The sequence below is a fragment of the Rhamphochromis sp. 'chilingali' genome (genome assembly GCF_963969265.1).
Source record: "Rhamphochromis sp. 'chilingali' genome assembly, chromosome: 14".
Lineage (NCBI taxonomy): Eukaryota > Metazoa > Chordata > Actinopteri > Cichliformes > Cichlidae > Rhamphochromis > Rhamphochromis sp. 'chilingali'.
The window spans coordinates 33,686,516-33,700,988 of NC_137941.1; the positions used below are offsets into that span (position 1 = coordinate 33,686,516).

Below are 14,473 nucleotides of genomic sequence, written 5' to 3' on the forward strand. Positions count from 1 at the left end.
GAGGGTGTCGTTGCTATCCGTTCATTCTCGGCATTTTCCGGCATTTTCCGTCTGCACTTCGTTTATTTCCGGTCAGCGTCGCCATCTGCTTTCTCGTCCTTCTCCAATCTCCGTGTTGTTGTTCCCGGTGACGCGGCGGAGGTGTAGCCTGACGCGGGCTCTTACGTGTCGGCCAGAATAAAAGTGGAGCTCCGGAGGCCTGGGAGTGACGAAGGGAGACTGTATCGGTAAGGACGAAGCGGTGTCCGGGGCTCACAGGGACGGGACACTGCCGTAGAAAGTGTCGGTCTGGTCGGGTTCGGCCCGAAGCAAACAAAGAGATCATGGCGCCGCGGTGTGTTTGTAGCAGGATGGAGGGAGGGGAGTCTGCGGCTGTTTGGGAGAAACGGAGCAGATGTGTGGCTTTGCTAGTGAACCAGGATGGGCAGAGTGTTAAGACACAACAAACGGCGGTCGGACTTTAGCTTTGTTAATACGCTCACATGTAAATGATGCTGTAGCTGACTGAGCTTTCTGCGCAAAGATTTGCGCTGTTTCCCTCCCGTTAAAGGCGCACTGAAAACACTAGCTACGATATTTGCGTTTTTCTCCGTCACTTGAAAGACTTGATTGTTATTCTTTTATATGTACATGAATATGTACATTTACATGTATGATTGCATACCCATTTGTATCGACGCTCTTTCGTGGTTAGTGATTTTGCTCCGAGTTTGCGTCGATGTGCACACAGAAATGTGACATCGTAGGCCTCAGCGTTTGGTCGCCCGTTAAAAACATAACCCACGGGCCTGTGGATTTAACGCACATCGTGTGTCTGCGGTCTCATTACTTTTTTTAAAAAATTGCGGCACATCTCCTGGGATGTGATCGGTGTGCGTTGAGGGGGCGTTACCCGGCCATGTGGCGCTGCTGTCACACACGGAGCATCCGAGTGATTTTTGAAAAGCAGAGGGAGAAATGTGTAAAGCCAATCATGCAGCGGGGAGAAGCTACGCACTGTGTGAGATCACGGAGCTCAAAGAACAACACGTCCCAGATCAACACTCGCTGCATCGCCTGAAGTCAGGCGGGGATCACCTCTCCAAAGCTCCTTTATTAGAATCATAGTTAATGTGGGGGCTTTGGGTTAGGAGCAGCTAAGTTGAGTTTGAAGTGTGACCTCCTGATAATTGATCAGGATTTGTTAGGGAAGCCCAAGATGCCCTTCATGATCATTAACCATTTTTATTTTATTAAAGAAAAAAGAAGTTCAATAATTTTCCTTTCCAAAATAAAAGCATTTTGTGTGTGTTTGTTATTGAAGATGACGTGGGGCACGCCCATGTGTCCCCTTGGAATTACCCTGGATCACCTTTGTATGTGTTAATGAGTAGATTTGCATCTTCACAAAATAATTTCTATCCCATTGTTTGGGACATTTTTTTCTTTCATAAACATTTGTAACTTTATCAAAACCTGCCCATGCAGACAATGGTGAAAACACAATTCAGATGCACAATATAGTGTCTAGTGCAGGGATGTCAAACATAAGGCCCAGGTGCTCGAATTAGCACGGCAAAAACTCCAACCCAGCCCCCTTAACAGCTTTGGAAAATGTGAAGAAAAGCAATGATTTAATTTTAAATGTAAAAGTATTAATGGAATTAAAATAACATAAACCCTGAACATAAAGATGTCAGTTTTGATTCATCTTCAACTAACTGCTCGGCTCCAAACTCACCTTCCTGGACGTGAGGACAAGGTCGAATTTTTTTGCTGTTAGATCCTGATCAACCCTGTCTTTATTTGGGGCTGAATTTCTCATATATGAACAGTGAAGTTACTGCTCTTGGCGTGACTCCTTTATACATGCGCACAGTTGTCTCACTTTAAAAACAGAATTATTCTGATGCTTCACATATGTTATAAACAGCTGAAATAACTGTCTTAGTACTTAATAATTACTCATTTAAATAACAGTAATGTGAAAAAACAGGAAATTCCTTCTTTTTTTTATTTTATTACAGGACAGTCTTGTTTGTGAGCCCCCAGAACTTTTTCTGTAATTTTACAGAAATAATTTAAGCCCAAAAAGTTGTGCACTTCTTTCAGTTACTACAGCAGTAATTCTCTGTCTTGTAGAAAGACTGTTGAAAGTGCACTGCTTTCACTTATATTTGATATATAAAATGTGCAGTTAGACTTGTTTATGTTTAACTGCATTTTTTTGTCTTCCCCGCGCAATTGGTTAATATTGTTAACTCCCTGAAAATGGCTTCAGCAGCAAAATTAAGATGTTGATCAAGCTCTGATAATGTGGTCTGAATTACACAAACAAAATGAAATTGTTGATAATCTCTAAGAACAACCTAACCTGTGATTTGGTTATTTTTTTAAGCCTCTGTCACAGAATATGTCACTAGGGTGACCAGATGTTTCTCTGTTTTTATTCCTTATCCCTCGACCCACATCTTGAGACAGTGTCCCACATTTTCTAAAGGCTGATTTTTACTCTGTGTATATGAAGGAATGGCTTTTTTAAATTACAGTTGGAAGGAGGACGTTGGCCTGTCTGATGTCATACTCATCAGGGAAAGTCACACGTCAGCAAAAAGTCACACTCTTTGCAGATTTTGTTGAATATGATGGAAGCTACCATGAAGAAAATCAAGCGGCAATATGTCCTTAAAAAGAGTTTTTGTCTTTCTTTGCTAGTTATTTTTCAATTTCACAGAGAGGCAAAATACGGTGTGAAGCGACGATACGCGTGTCATAATTGGATAGGGCATGTCAGTCTGTGGATGCATTCAAACTGAAACCGAAAAACTGTTCCCAAACAGAAGAGCAGATGAGATAACGTGGAATAAAAGAGAATACAGGAGTGTAGAGATGATTTTCAGCCTCTTTTATCTTATTGCTCCTCACGGTTTTATTCATTGAGATTCGTAAGGCTATTGTGAATACTTTACCGTTTGACGTATGTCAACAATCCTGGCTGTGCTGTGATTTCAGCTGCATTTACATAATAACAGTAAGTGAAGTGATCACAAGTTTTCATCTGACAGGGTGCTCTGCTCTCTGTCACACTGAAACCTCTGCTCACTCTGAACAGAGCAGAGATAAAGTGTCGTGCCTGCGTCGGGAGAGTAAGGCCTTGTTGTGAAGCAGTGTTGTCTGTGGGTGTTTTCAGAGTAATGACATGGTAAAAACAACCTTTCCAGGGGAATGAATATTCAGTTATTTCCCAATGCATCCAGGTCATGTTTGTTATATGAATGTGTGCCAAGTGTTGTAGCAGATATGCGGTGTTACTTTTAGTCACTGAAACTATTTTTCCTGCAGTTTTCAGTTTTATTCTGATGTTGTTTTTACTAAAGCCAAAAATGTGAGCAAATAACAGACACAGCATTGTTATTTGGCACAAACTGATTGAGTTGTGCAGTCGGCTGAGTGTTTGACTTTTCCTCCAGTCAAACACTCAGCCGACTGAGTGGGCAAAGTTACGTGACAACACAGTAGTATGTTTGAAAGGGGATAGTACATAAAAGTATTAATGGAATTAAAATAATAAAAACCCTGATCAGAGGTTCTGAATGTCAGTTTTGATTCATCTTCAACTAACTGCTCAGCTCCAAACTCACCTTCCTGGACGTGAAGACACAGTCGGATTTTTTTGCTGTTAGATCCTGATCAATCCTGTCTTTATTTGGGGCTGAATTTCTCATATATGAACAGTGAAGTTACTGCTCTGGGTTTGTTGGTATGTTATAAACAGCTGAACTAACTCAAAAACCTTTTTAACATTTTACTGTAAAGTTATATTTTACAATATTTACATTTGTAGTAATGTGAATAAGTTGAATGACAGAAACCTGCAGGGGAACCACTTAAAATGTATTGTGCTTAAATTTTAGGGAGAAAAGTCTTTTTTTTTTTAGATTAGCTCGGGAAATGTGAGACTGTGAAACCGACTGAAAGCAGACGCTACACTGAAAGCATGAGAGCTGAAAACCCTGTTGGCCTTTTCTGTTCTTGCTGCTGTTACCCAAAGCAGTCGTCTTTTGCTGAGCTGACAAACTCGTAGAGAAGCAGAAGAGTAGTAGCTTTGTGACGCCATTCTCTCAGAGGTATGCTGTGTTTAAATTCATGCAGAATTATTTTAAGGTCTGACCTAGTAAGTAATTGCAGTTCTGCCTTTACAGAAAAGTGACCAGGGTTTACATTCAGACATGAAGACGACAAATGCCTTCAGCTTATTGTAAAGCAGTGCGGGCTTTAAATACCAGAACATTGCACAGGTATAGAAGAAGCTCCAGGAGATTTTATTATTGATGATTAGCATCATAAAAGCCATATTTTTTTAAGAGAATGATAGTATGTTAAACCTCTTTACTCAGATGGCCAGTGGTTGACAACTGTTGTTATGTTTACTGTTATTGACTCCTTGGTGACTCATTCTGAGTCATCTAGTTTGGTGTTTTTATTTAAGTGGAAGTTTAAATTCAAACATATTCTAAGCTTCAGTCAGCTTCTGACACCTGGCGAGTCGTTTGCTGCAGCTCCCCAAAAGCTTCGTTTTAACACGTTCATTCAAATCTGTACCCAGGTTACAACATCAGGTTAGCCAATGAAGATGGAGTCAGCAGCAGAGGTTCAGCAGGGGGCAGAGACTGCTGTGACTGAGACGGAGAACCAGCAGATCACCCCGGCACAGATTGCTACTTTGGCACAGGTATCAATCACGTGATGAAGATGATGTTGACACAATTTCCCCTACTTTCAGTGCGTTCAGTGCCCATCTTGAAGTGTGTTAAAATGCATGTGATAGCTCAGTCATATCACCTCTGAATTTAGGTGTCCATGGCAGCAGGACATGCTTCAGCAACAGGTCCCACAGTAACACTGGTACAGCTGCCCAACGGACAGACGGTTCAGGTCCACGGTGTGATCCAGGCTGCGCAGCCATCTGTAATCCAGTCCCCACAGGTCCAAGCCGTACAGGTGAAGCTTGAGCAGTACTGTCTTTTTATTCAGCCTTAGCACAAGATCATTAGCCATGAAGTGTTGATTAATGTCTTGTTCTTTTGATTGATGCTCCAGATCTCCACCATAGCAGAAAGCGAGGATTCACAGGAGTCTGTAGACAGTGTGACCGACTCTCAGAAGCGCAGAGAGATTCTGTCACGGCGCCCCTCATACAGGTAATTAAGACATTCAAGACAGTGGTGTTATGCCACAGACGAGTCTAAAGCTTTGGGGGAAAACTGTCAGATGGCCACTAAACCATTTTCATTTGGCTCTGTAAATTTCAGGAATCGAGAAGTAGTTCCCAAAAGTTACATTTCTTCTTGCTTGATAAAATTGATAAAATTGTGCATATTGGTTGCAATACAATCTGCTAATTTTAGTTTGTGTGTGTGTGGGGGGGGGGGGGGGGGGGGGGGGGATATTGGTGTGCCTACAGCATGGATATGGGCATTTCTTTTATTTGTATTCCCCCAAAAACGAGTGCAAAGTGCAAACTGCATCCCGGACAGAAACAACTCCATTACGGTGCTAAACCAAGCTCCTTGCAAGCATCTACAGAGTCAGTGTGCTAACGTTAACCTAGCCTAGAACCCAAAATGATGTTAAAACTGAATGAATGCAGACCCCAGTCCAGCAGCCAGATCCTGAACTTGAAGAGCTAACAAAGGCAGTGATGAGCAGTCAGGCTGCAGCCTCATTTTCTATTTGTTTCTAAAGTAGACTCACTGTGATGCCTTAAAGTCTCTTTGTGCTGATTTTCACCTTTGCTTTGTGCTGATTGCTTTGTTTTTATACCTAAATTCTAAATAAAAGGTCATATGTGTGTCCACATTAGGATTTGTGTTGGTGTGTGGCCTCAGATTTATATTGTTAAAGGTTTATTATGAGACAAATAAGTTAAATCCAAATGTAATGTAACAAGTAGTAGTAGTATACCAAATTATGTTTTCATGGGAGCAATTGTAATAATGTAATATTACTGCATTAATATTTACAGGAAGGATACAAATAAGCAGTGAAAGATGCTTTATGGAACAGAACACTGTTTGATGTTTAAAGAGAGAGTTTGCTTTCACTTTGGTAGCTGATGTCTATTTTTAGATTTCACAGGGCACTGGCTGTCTCGCTTGCCCTGACTTAACGCTCATGCTAAGGCTGATACATTATTTTATATGGATAACTAGGATTGACAGTAAATCCACTTCTGCGTGTCCTAACAGGAAAATTCTGAACGACCTTTCGTCTGATGCACCTGCTGTCCCTCGTATCGAGGAAGAAAAGGCCGAAGAAGACTCATCTGCTGCTGCCGCCACACCTGCAATCACCACTGTTACTGTCCCGACACCCATCTACCAGACCAGCAGCGGCCAATACAGTAAGTGACATTTGGTTCAGTAATTAAATTATGTTAAGTTATTTTAGTAATTAAAAGAATATAATTAGGAATTAAAATATAAAATATTTATAATAATTAAAGCAATTTAACCATCAACCTCACTACTTCATGTGAAGTCTTAAATGATCTCCCCAGTAATACAAAAACCTTGATTACTTAATATAAATGTAAACATATTGAGGGAGATCACACTAGGATTAAAATATGTTATGTTTTCAGTGCAGTTTAAAGCATTTTTAAATGACTTAAACTGGGTTAAGAAAGTAAAGGGCAGTTAATATTCCACATATTCATCACATCGAGGAAGACAATGAGTCTGACCTGTTTAGCTAATTGTTTTGTTTGTGGGGCAGTCCAAGAAATGTTTAACAGTTTGTGCAAGTTCATCACAGAAATACAGTTTGATGCTTCATGTTTGATTAAGCGCAAGACTCTAAAAGAAACAATAACAACTTCACAGCACATTCATCACAATGTTTTCTTTATGGGAAGACTGGGGAGCGAAGAACGATAAGAATGAAACAAATTTATAATGTGTTTTCTGTCCTTTTATTTTTCTCCCCTTTCATTTGTCCCTCAAATAGTTGCAATCACACAGGGTGGAGCCATTCAGTTGGCCAATAATGGCACAGATGGAGTACAGGGCCTTCAGACTCTGACTATGACCAATGCAGCAGCAGCCCAGCCTGGTGCCACCATACTGCAGTATGCACAGACCAGTGACGGCCAGCAGATACTGGTTCCCAGCAACCAGGTGGTGGTCCAAGGTAAGAGTGGCAGTCTATTATCCATGAGCACAGCCATTCTTCAAAGCATTCTTTTGTCTTTGGCAGCAAAGACAAAAACATTTGGATGTTCATCGTTAGTAAACAAGATAGTTAAACAATGAACTAGGTTCATTAAGAGGCCAAATTAAACATCTGCTTTCTGTCAAATTTTCCTGTTAGCTGCCTCAGGTGACGTTCAGGCCTATCAGATCCGAGCAGCCCCTGCCAGCACCATTGCTCCCGGGGTAGTCATGGCCTCGTCCCCTGCTCTTCCGACCCAGGGTGCCACTGAGGAGGTCACCAGAAAACGCGAGGTCCGCCTCATGAAGAACAGGTATAAAAAAGGAGGACTGTGTGTTTTTGTGTTTGTTTGTTTTGTAATGTCTTTGCAGTTTCTTCAAATACATTTCTACGGCTGCAAGCACCAGGAATCGCAGGGTATTCATAGCAAGTTAATAGTGATTCATAGTAGTGAGTATGTTTCAGCCCAGAGTTTGGTACATTTGAGAAGTGTTCACATTGCAGGTATTAGAAAGGAGGCTAATGAGTACCCATCAAATCCAACATGCAGAAGGAAACAAAAACCCAAATTGTGTCTTATCCTTCTACAGAGAGGCGGCCCGTGAATGTCGCAGGAAGAAGAAGGAATATGTTAAATGTCTGGAGAACCGAGTGGCCGTTCTGGAGAACCAAAACAAGACACTAATTGAAGAACTTAAAGCCCTTAAAGACCTTTACTGCCATAAATCAGAGTAGTTGCACTCCTGAACACCACACTGGGCCAAGTAGCATTTCAATACCTTTCAAATGCTTTGACTGTTTCTGTCCACCTGGCCTTCCGGTTTGCCCTTGCCTGGTCTTTATCCCCACCCCCACAAAATGGCTCAATCCAGAAGACTGTTATTACAATAAATTTAAAAAACAAAAGTTGTGTACTGTTATCAAGGTCTGATGAGAAAAACTGCAAAAGTGCTAACTGATACTTCATAGGCAATTACAATACAGATCGCAATGACAAGCATATGACAGTGGTTAACATGCTGCTTTGTGTACGAGCCTGAGTTTTATTGTCATAGTTTTGGCTGATGCCCAGATCATTTAGTCTAATGTTGCTTCACAGAAGAAGAAGAAATCCTGATATCTGCTTGTTTTGTTTTCTGTTTGTTTTTTCTTTGAGTAAATGGTTCAACTTCCAGACCAACTTGAAGATGCAAATCATTCATAATGGTTTACTGAGGTACTAACTTTTACTATCTCTCTTCCAAGTTCAAGTTTGTTTTTTTGTTTTTTTTACTTGAATCAAGGTTCAGTTGTTGAAAAACAGTTTATTTTCTGGCCTCACTGGACTCCCGTAGAGTCCTGCATTTACTATGTAAGCAATAATGCCATCTTTAAGTTGGCCTTGGAGTGTCACTGTTGTAGCTGTCGCTTGCTGTTTAATTTGCCCAGTGGTTTTGGTTTAATATCAAACTGTAAGGCAAGAACTATTTTCACTGTGTCCTAATATGTGAGTCAATAGAAACTTGCCAAAAAAGGTTTTGTTGCAGTGGCGCAAGATCACATTGAAGGCAGTCAGCTTTGAAAATGTTTACTCGCCAAAACTTTGACAAGAACACAAAGCTTGTTTTAAAAAGAAGGGTGGGGGGGGGGGCATTGGTTGATTTGTTTTTTTATTTTATTTATATACATATAAAATTATCTTGTCAATTGATATTTTTCCAGCTGTACTTTTTTTTTTTTTTACTTTCTGGAAAATAGCCAATATGTTGCTGTACCAGGCAAACCCAGTCAGTTGCAGTTAAAGGCTTTGAATGAAACATGAATTTCTACTTGATCCACTCGTTTATGTGAACCACGTTGTAAAGGGGACTCTACAGCTAATTAGGCACAAACAATCCTTTTTTGTCTTCTAAATATTTGTAATGATGCTACCAACTGCCAAAAAGGAAGAAAGTGGAGCTACGTAGGTGCAAGCAGAAAGTTGATTGCCGCAGTCGTATGTGTTATATAATGAAATGGTAATATTACAATTTTCTATTCAATGCTTTTTTTTCTCATGACGATTGTCGCTACTCCCGAAAGATCATTAGCACTGTTTTAAAGGCAGATTATTTTTGTTACAATCTAGACTAAGTTTTTATAGTTTTAGTAAAGATTCCTAGTAATTCTGGGAACATTTTACTCATTAGCTTAAGGAAAATTTTCAATTTTAGACATTAGGTATATTCATGGTTTAAATTATTAAAGTGTTGCATTTGCCAATGCACGCTCTTAATTTGGTGCGTAAAATGCTCTCACAACAAAATTTTAGAGGATTAAAAGAAGAAGGAAGCAAACCCAAGTAACACAAGCGACAAACTTTTGTTTTGTTTTGTTCTTTAATCTTATTTCCATTTTGCAGTGTCTGTTAAATGATGGTAAAATCTGAATTGTGACACCACAAGATTGCGGGTCATTTCTGGATATGTAGCAGATTGGATCCTTGGTGAACTCTACAGAAGATAACGGCTACAGTAACATGAGTTTAACTCTAATAACCCGTGAAGATGTACACTCCATTGAGAGGAGATCACTTTGTGGGACTGTGTGTGGTTTTTGAACAGATATGTGTATGTATTTGTGTGTTTATTTTTTTATATTACTGTACATAGACTCTACAGCATGTGTAGAACTCATGTATTTCTGTTTGTTTGATATGGAAAAAAATGTTCTTATGGCTTGTATGAAAATCAACTTTGCATATTTGTAACATATATCAGTGTATAATTGAAAGAAATGTATGTGTGTATTCATGTTATCCACCGGGCCTACCACCGTCATGGCAGCTAGTGTATGAGAAAAGGCCTTCAATGGAGATGTTATATTTTGGAGTGTTCTTTAGGATCAGTAGTGTTTGTAGACAAAAACAAGTCTGTTGAGAAGCATTTGGGGTCCACAAGATATATCAGCTTCACAATTTTGTCATTGGAAAACTTTATTAGGTTTCCTAAACATATCTTTTGTCTATGCTCATGGAATTTGAGAATATCTTTCCCATTGTTTAGGGTGACTTTCAAAATAAAATGTATTTCATAAGAAAGCAATATTTGTTTTAACAGAACATAGTGGGGAGTTTTAGCAGTGATACGATATGTATATCAACTGTTTCTGTTCAAACAAATGTTATATTATATTGTTGTGACATAAATTTGTTATGAAAATCATTCTAAATGAGCAGAACCTCCAGCAGGTCTAAGTTAAGAAATTAAAGCACAGTTTTTATTTTTTCTTATGTCAATTCAATCTTTCATTCATTTCAACCAGAACATTACTGCAATCCTGTCTAATGAAAAGTTTGAGGCATTTTTAGTAGGAAAGATGCTGACATGAAAACTTCAAAAGCTAGAAAGGGAAATTTAAAAAATGTCCTTCAGCCCACGGTTGTGATCTTTATACTCATCAACAAGTCGTTTGGTCCACTTATTAGCATTTGGGAAGCATTTGAAAGCTTTGTTCAGAGCTTTCAAATGCTTCCCGCTCTTCATCTACATATTTGCACAACAGAGTGCGGACTTTGATTTAAAGCAATCTGTAGAATTCGTAAAGTCATAAATAATGTTCTTGTACTGCACTCCAGGGGATGATGATGATAAAGTCTGATGATCGAGAAAACCATAAATGGGCTAAAAATCTGTATTTAGTAATAAATGCATGGTGAGTGCCAGGGCTCTAACAGTGTGTTCAGGGATTGGTAGCAGTGACAACTTTTAGATACCAGTGCCATTATGATGCGACAGAGAGGAAATGCAAGAAAGTCAACCCCTTTGTAATTCAAACTTTCAGTGGTGCTTATATTAAAAAAAAAATAATCTAGTAATAACTTTCTTTTCTGTTGATTTGATATGGTGAGCTCAACTTTGTGATGTGATTACACAATATCTTTTAAACGATAATTGTTTTGATTTCTGTTTGTGTGCCAGAATAATTTGTGACAACGGGCCTCGTTTGTGCATGTAACAGAACGATATCCATGTGTGTAAAGGTGTGTATATATAAACAGGATTTCTAGAACAGTAATAATGACATTTTTTCTAACTTTTAATGTGATGAGTTTGTATATTGCCACTTTTGCAAGTTATCAATTGAAAATGCCATGTATCATACGGTACCTTGTATAGACGGGGTTGCCAGATGAAGAATTCAATACTGTTTGTTTAAACATTGTCAAATTATAAAACTATACCAGCCCATTATTTCAAAGTGCTGTTACTCTGGCATTATGTCACTCTTTTGTAAACACTTGCTATGTCACAATAAACTGATACTGAAGATTATATATCCTATTGTTAATTGTATTAATTGTATTGTGTGTATTTTCAATCTGCTTGACTGCGTTGTGTTTAGTGTTCTATTTCTAATAAAATGGTAGCATGTCAGTTTAATAATCATGATTATCCAAGTTTCAACATGTACGAGGACATCGAGAAAGGGGTGAGGTGTGAGCTTTTCAGTGTGGCAGTGGTGTTACATCAGTGATCAGCTCTGAGCCTTGTTTGCAGTGGTGTTTGACGGGTTGACAGATGAGGTCAGGGAGGAATATGATGTTTGCAGACGATACTGTGATCTATAGTGAGGGTGAGGAGCAGTTCAAAGAGAGCCTGGAGAGATGAAGGTGGAGGTATGCACTGGAGAGAAGAGGAACAAACGTCAGTACAAACAAGCCGGAATACGTGTGTGAATAAGAGATGAAAATGGCAATGTAAGAAGCAAAAGCAGTAAAGACGAATGAGTTGAAATGCCTGGGATCAAGTATTCAAAGCAACAGAAAATGTAGGGGTGGGGTGGGTAGAAGTCTCAAATCTATTCTAACATGCATTTAAACCCATAATACGTGACCATGAACACTAGGTATGTGTAAGCCAGTTTAAACACTAAGCAAAAAAAAAAAAAAAAGAAGGTTGTTTGCTATAAATTTAAGCTGATGGGTTTGGGGTAACTGTGGCTCAGGTGGTGGAGCAGGTTGTCTTTGGGATGTCAGTGGTTTGATCTCCTGGCTTACCGTATCAAACACACTGTAACTTAAACAATGGAAGTGGTTAGGGGAGAAAATAATTTGATGAAACAGCTGCTGTAAACAACTAATAGTAGCTAATTATCTATAGTCATGTGATCAGAACGCACATTGCCTGCATATTTTTCTCCCTCACAACACCAATGATCCCACACTTCTTTTCAGCATGTCTCAGCATGTCTCTGCATGTTTTGGTATCTGTCACTTCTGAAGCTGTTCCATCACGTTTTTGTCACTGCGAAACACTTCCATTGTTTTTCATGTGCTTTTGCAGTATTTTCTATTTGCATGTGCTTTCTTGATGTTCATTATGATTTTATTTATATAATCGCCTCAAGGCGCTTTATTTTGTAAGGTAACACCCTTTTAACAGGAAGAAACCTCTAGCAGAACCAGGCTCAGGGAGGGGCAGTCATCTGCTGGGTTCAGGTTGGGGTGAGGGGAGGAAGACAGTGTGTAGTGTGTTTGACCTCTCTGGGTCACCGTACTGGCTCTTCCTGTCCATGTGTCCACCCCGAGTTGCCTATGACATATCTTTAGGGAGTGTGAGTATGTGTGTGAATGTTAGGCAGTGTTGGTCAAGTTACTTGAAAAAAGTAATCAGTAACTAATTACTGATTACTTTCCCAAAAAAGTAATCCCGTTACTTTACTGATTACTTATTTTCAAAAGTAATTAATTACTTAGTTACTTAGTTACTTTTTAAAAACACGATTTACAACCTGAAGAGGTGATAAAGTGATAGATCTGTCAGCCCAATTCTACTTTTTCTACATAATCCATCATACAAAATGTAATCAAATGGAAAAGTCTCTTTTTTTAACTTGTTTTATCAGTTTTAATCTTTTAACTTTATGCATCAAGCAAAAATGTAATTATAGGCTATGCAACATTCTCTGACTGGAAGAAATTAGTTTAACATTTAAACCTATTTTCTGCACATTCCAGCACATAAAATAAAATATTTTTTGTGTTTACACTCAGTCTTTCAAATAGATGCAAGTAAAACACAGCAGAACATAAATAAAGTCAAAGACTCAGCGGTCCTGTTGCTCTATTTTCACCTATTAAGCAGCACCGCGGTAGGCGGAGGTTTACCCTGGTGCAGGTGTGCCACAGCGGTCAGTTGAAGAATCCGGGACTTTCTCTGTGAGTTTCCCATTACGTAGTAGCGCACTCGGTACTTGCTTGGAAGTTTAGGGGGTTTTTTTCGCTGTAAAAAGAAGTTTTCTTCCCACGCACGATGGACGCTAATGTTTTTGTCACTTTTTATGGAATCAAACTCAAAGTAAGGTCAGTACTTCCACGCTTTAAACGCTGCACGCTCATACTCTCTCCCACAATCGATATATGATCCATTGTTGATCCGCACACAGCTGTTGTCACTAACGGTGCACTCGCTTACGTCACTGTCGTGAGACATTCTCGCAAAAAATCACGGTTTTAGTAACGCAGTGTTCCTACGGGAAAGTAATGGTAATCTAATTACCGTTTTTGCAATAGTAATCCCTTACTTTACTTTAAAGTTACAAGTAACGCGTTACTGCCCATCTCTGGATATAAGTGCTTAAGTATAGATTTGGGAAAAGAAATACTGTATAACTGTGTGTAATTGGGTGAATGAGAATGAAAGGGTTTTGAGCACTTAAAACTGAGGAGAAAGATGCTTATAGGTACCAGTCCATTTCCCATTTATAAGTAAATTCAAGTATATTGGGTATTTACTTAAAAAGTAGTTGAAGTCTGCTGAAGTATGTTTTTTAGTCTCCAGCATGAACTTGCAAAAATAGGGTTGGATGACTGACATGCTTTCTTTGTTTGTACTTAGAATTTCATGTTTACACATTAAAATATTCAACATACACACACATACTGCTGGCAGATTGACACTAGTGTATGATTTATGTCATTTGCTTATTTAATCATTGAGCAAAATTTTAATACAATCTGTGATTTCCCTGCTTCATCACATACAGCCAAGAGTGAGAAGGAAGAGGAGTCAGGAATCCTGTTTCTGAAACCAGAGAATGTGAATTTAAGTTCTGTCTGAGCTGCCACATTTTAATAAAAACTGTCTGACACTGGTTTTCAGTGGCCTGTAAGGAAATCTATCATCAGCTCACGGATTCATCTTTAAATATTTGTCAGGGCTTTGTGGGTTTTTTTTATCCCTAAATAATAATAATAATAATAATAATACATTTTATTTGAAAGCGCCTTTCAAAACACTCAAGGTCGCTGTACACAGTAGTA

At 39.0% G+C, this 14,473-nt stretch overlaps 1 protein-coding gene across 1 annotated transcript; it reads left to right on the plus strand.

Annotated features, from left to right (window-relative positions):
* Positions 1-77: 77 nt before the first annotated feature.
* Positions 78-11,557, plus strand: creb1b (cAMP responsive element binding protein 1b). Its single transcript, XM_080903766.1, has 8 exons — positions 78-227; positions 4,586-4,711; positions 4,834-4,980; positions 5,080-5,180; positions 6,228-6,382; positions 6,988-7,170; positions 7,351-7,504; positions 7,782-11,557. The coding sequence occupies exons 2-8, from the start codon at positions 4,607-4,609 to the stop codon at positions 7,924-7,926; spliced, it is 990 nt and encodes a 329-aa protein (XP_080759892.1). The 5' UTR covers positions 78-227; positions 4,586-4,606; the 3' UTR covers positions 7,927-11,557.
* The last annotated feature ends 2,916 nt before the right edge of the window (positions 11,558-14,473 follow it).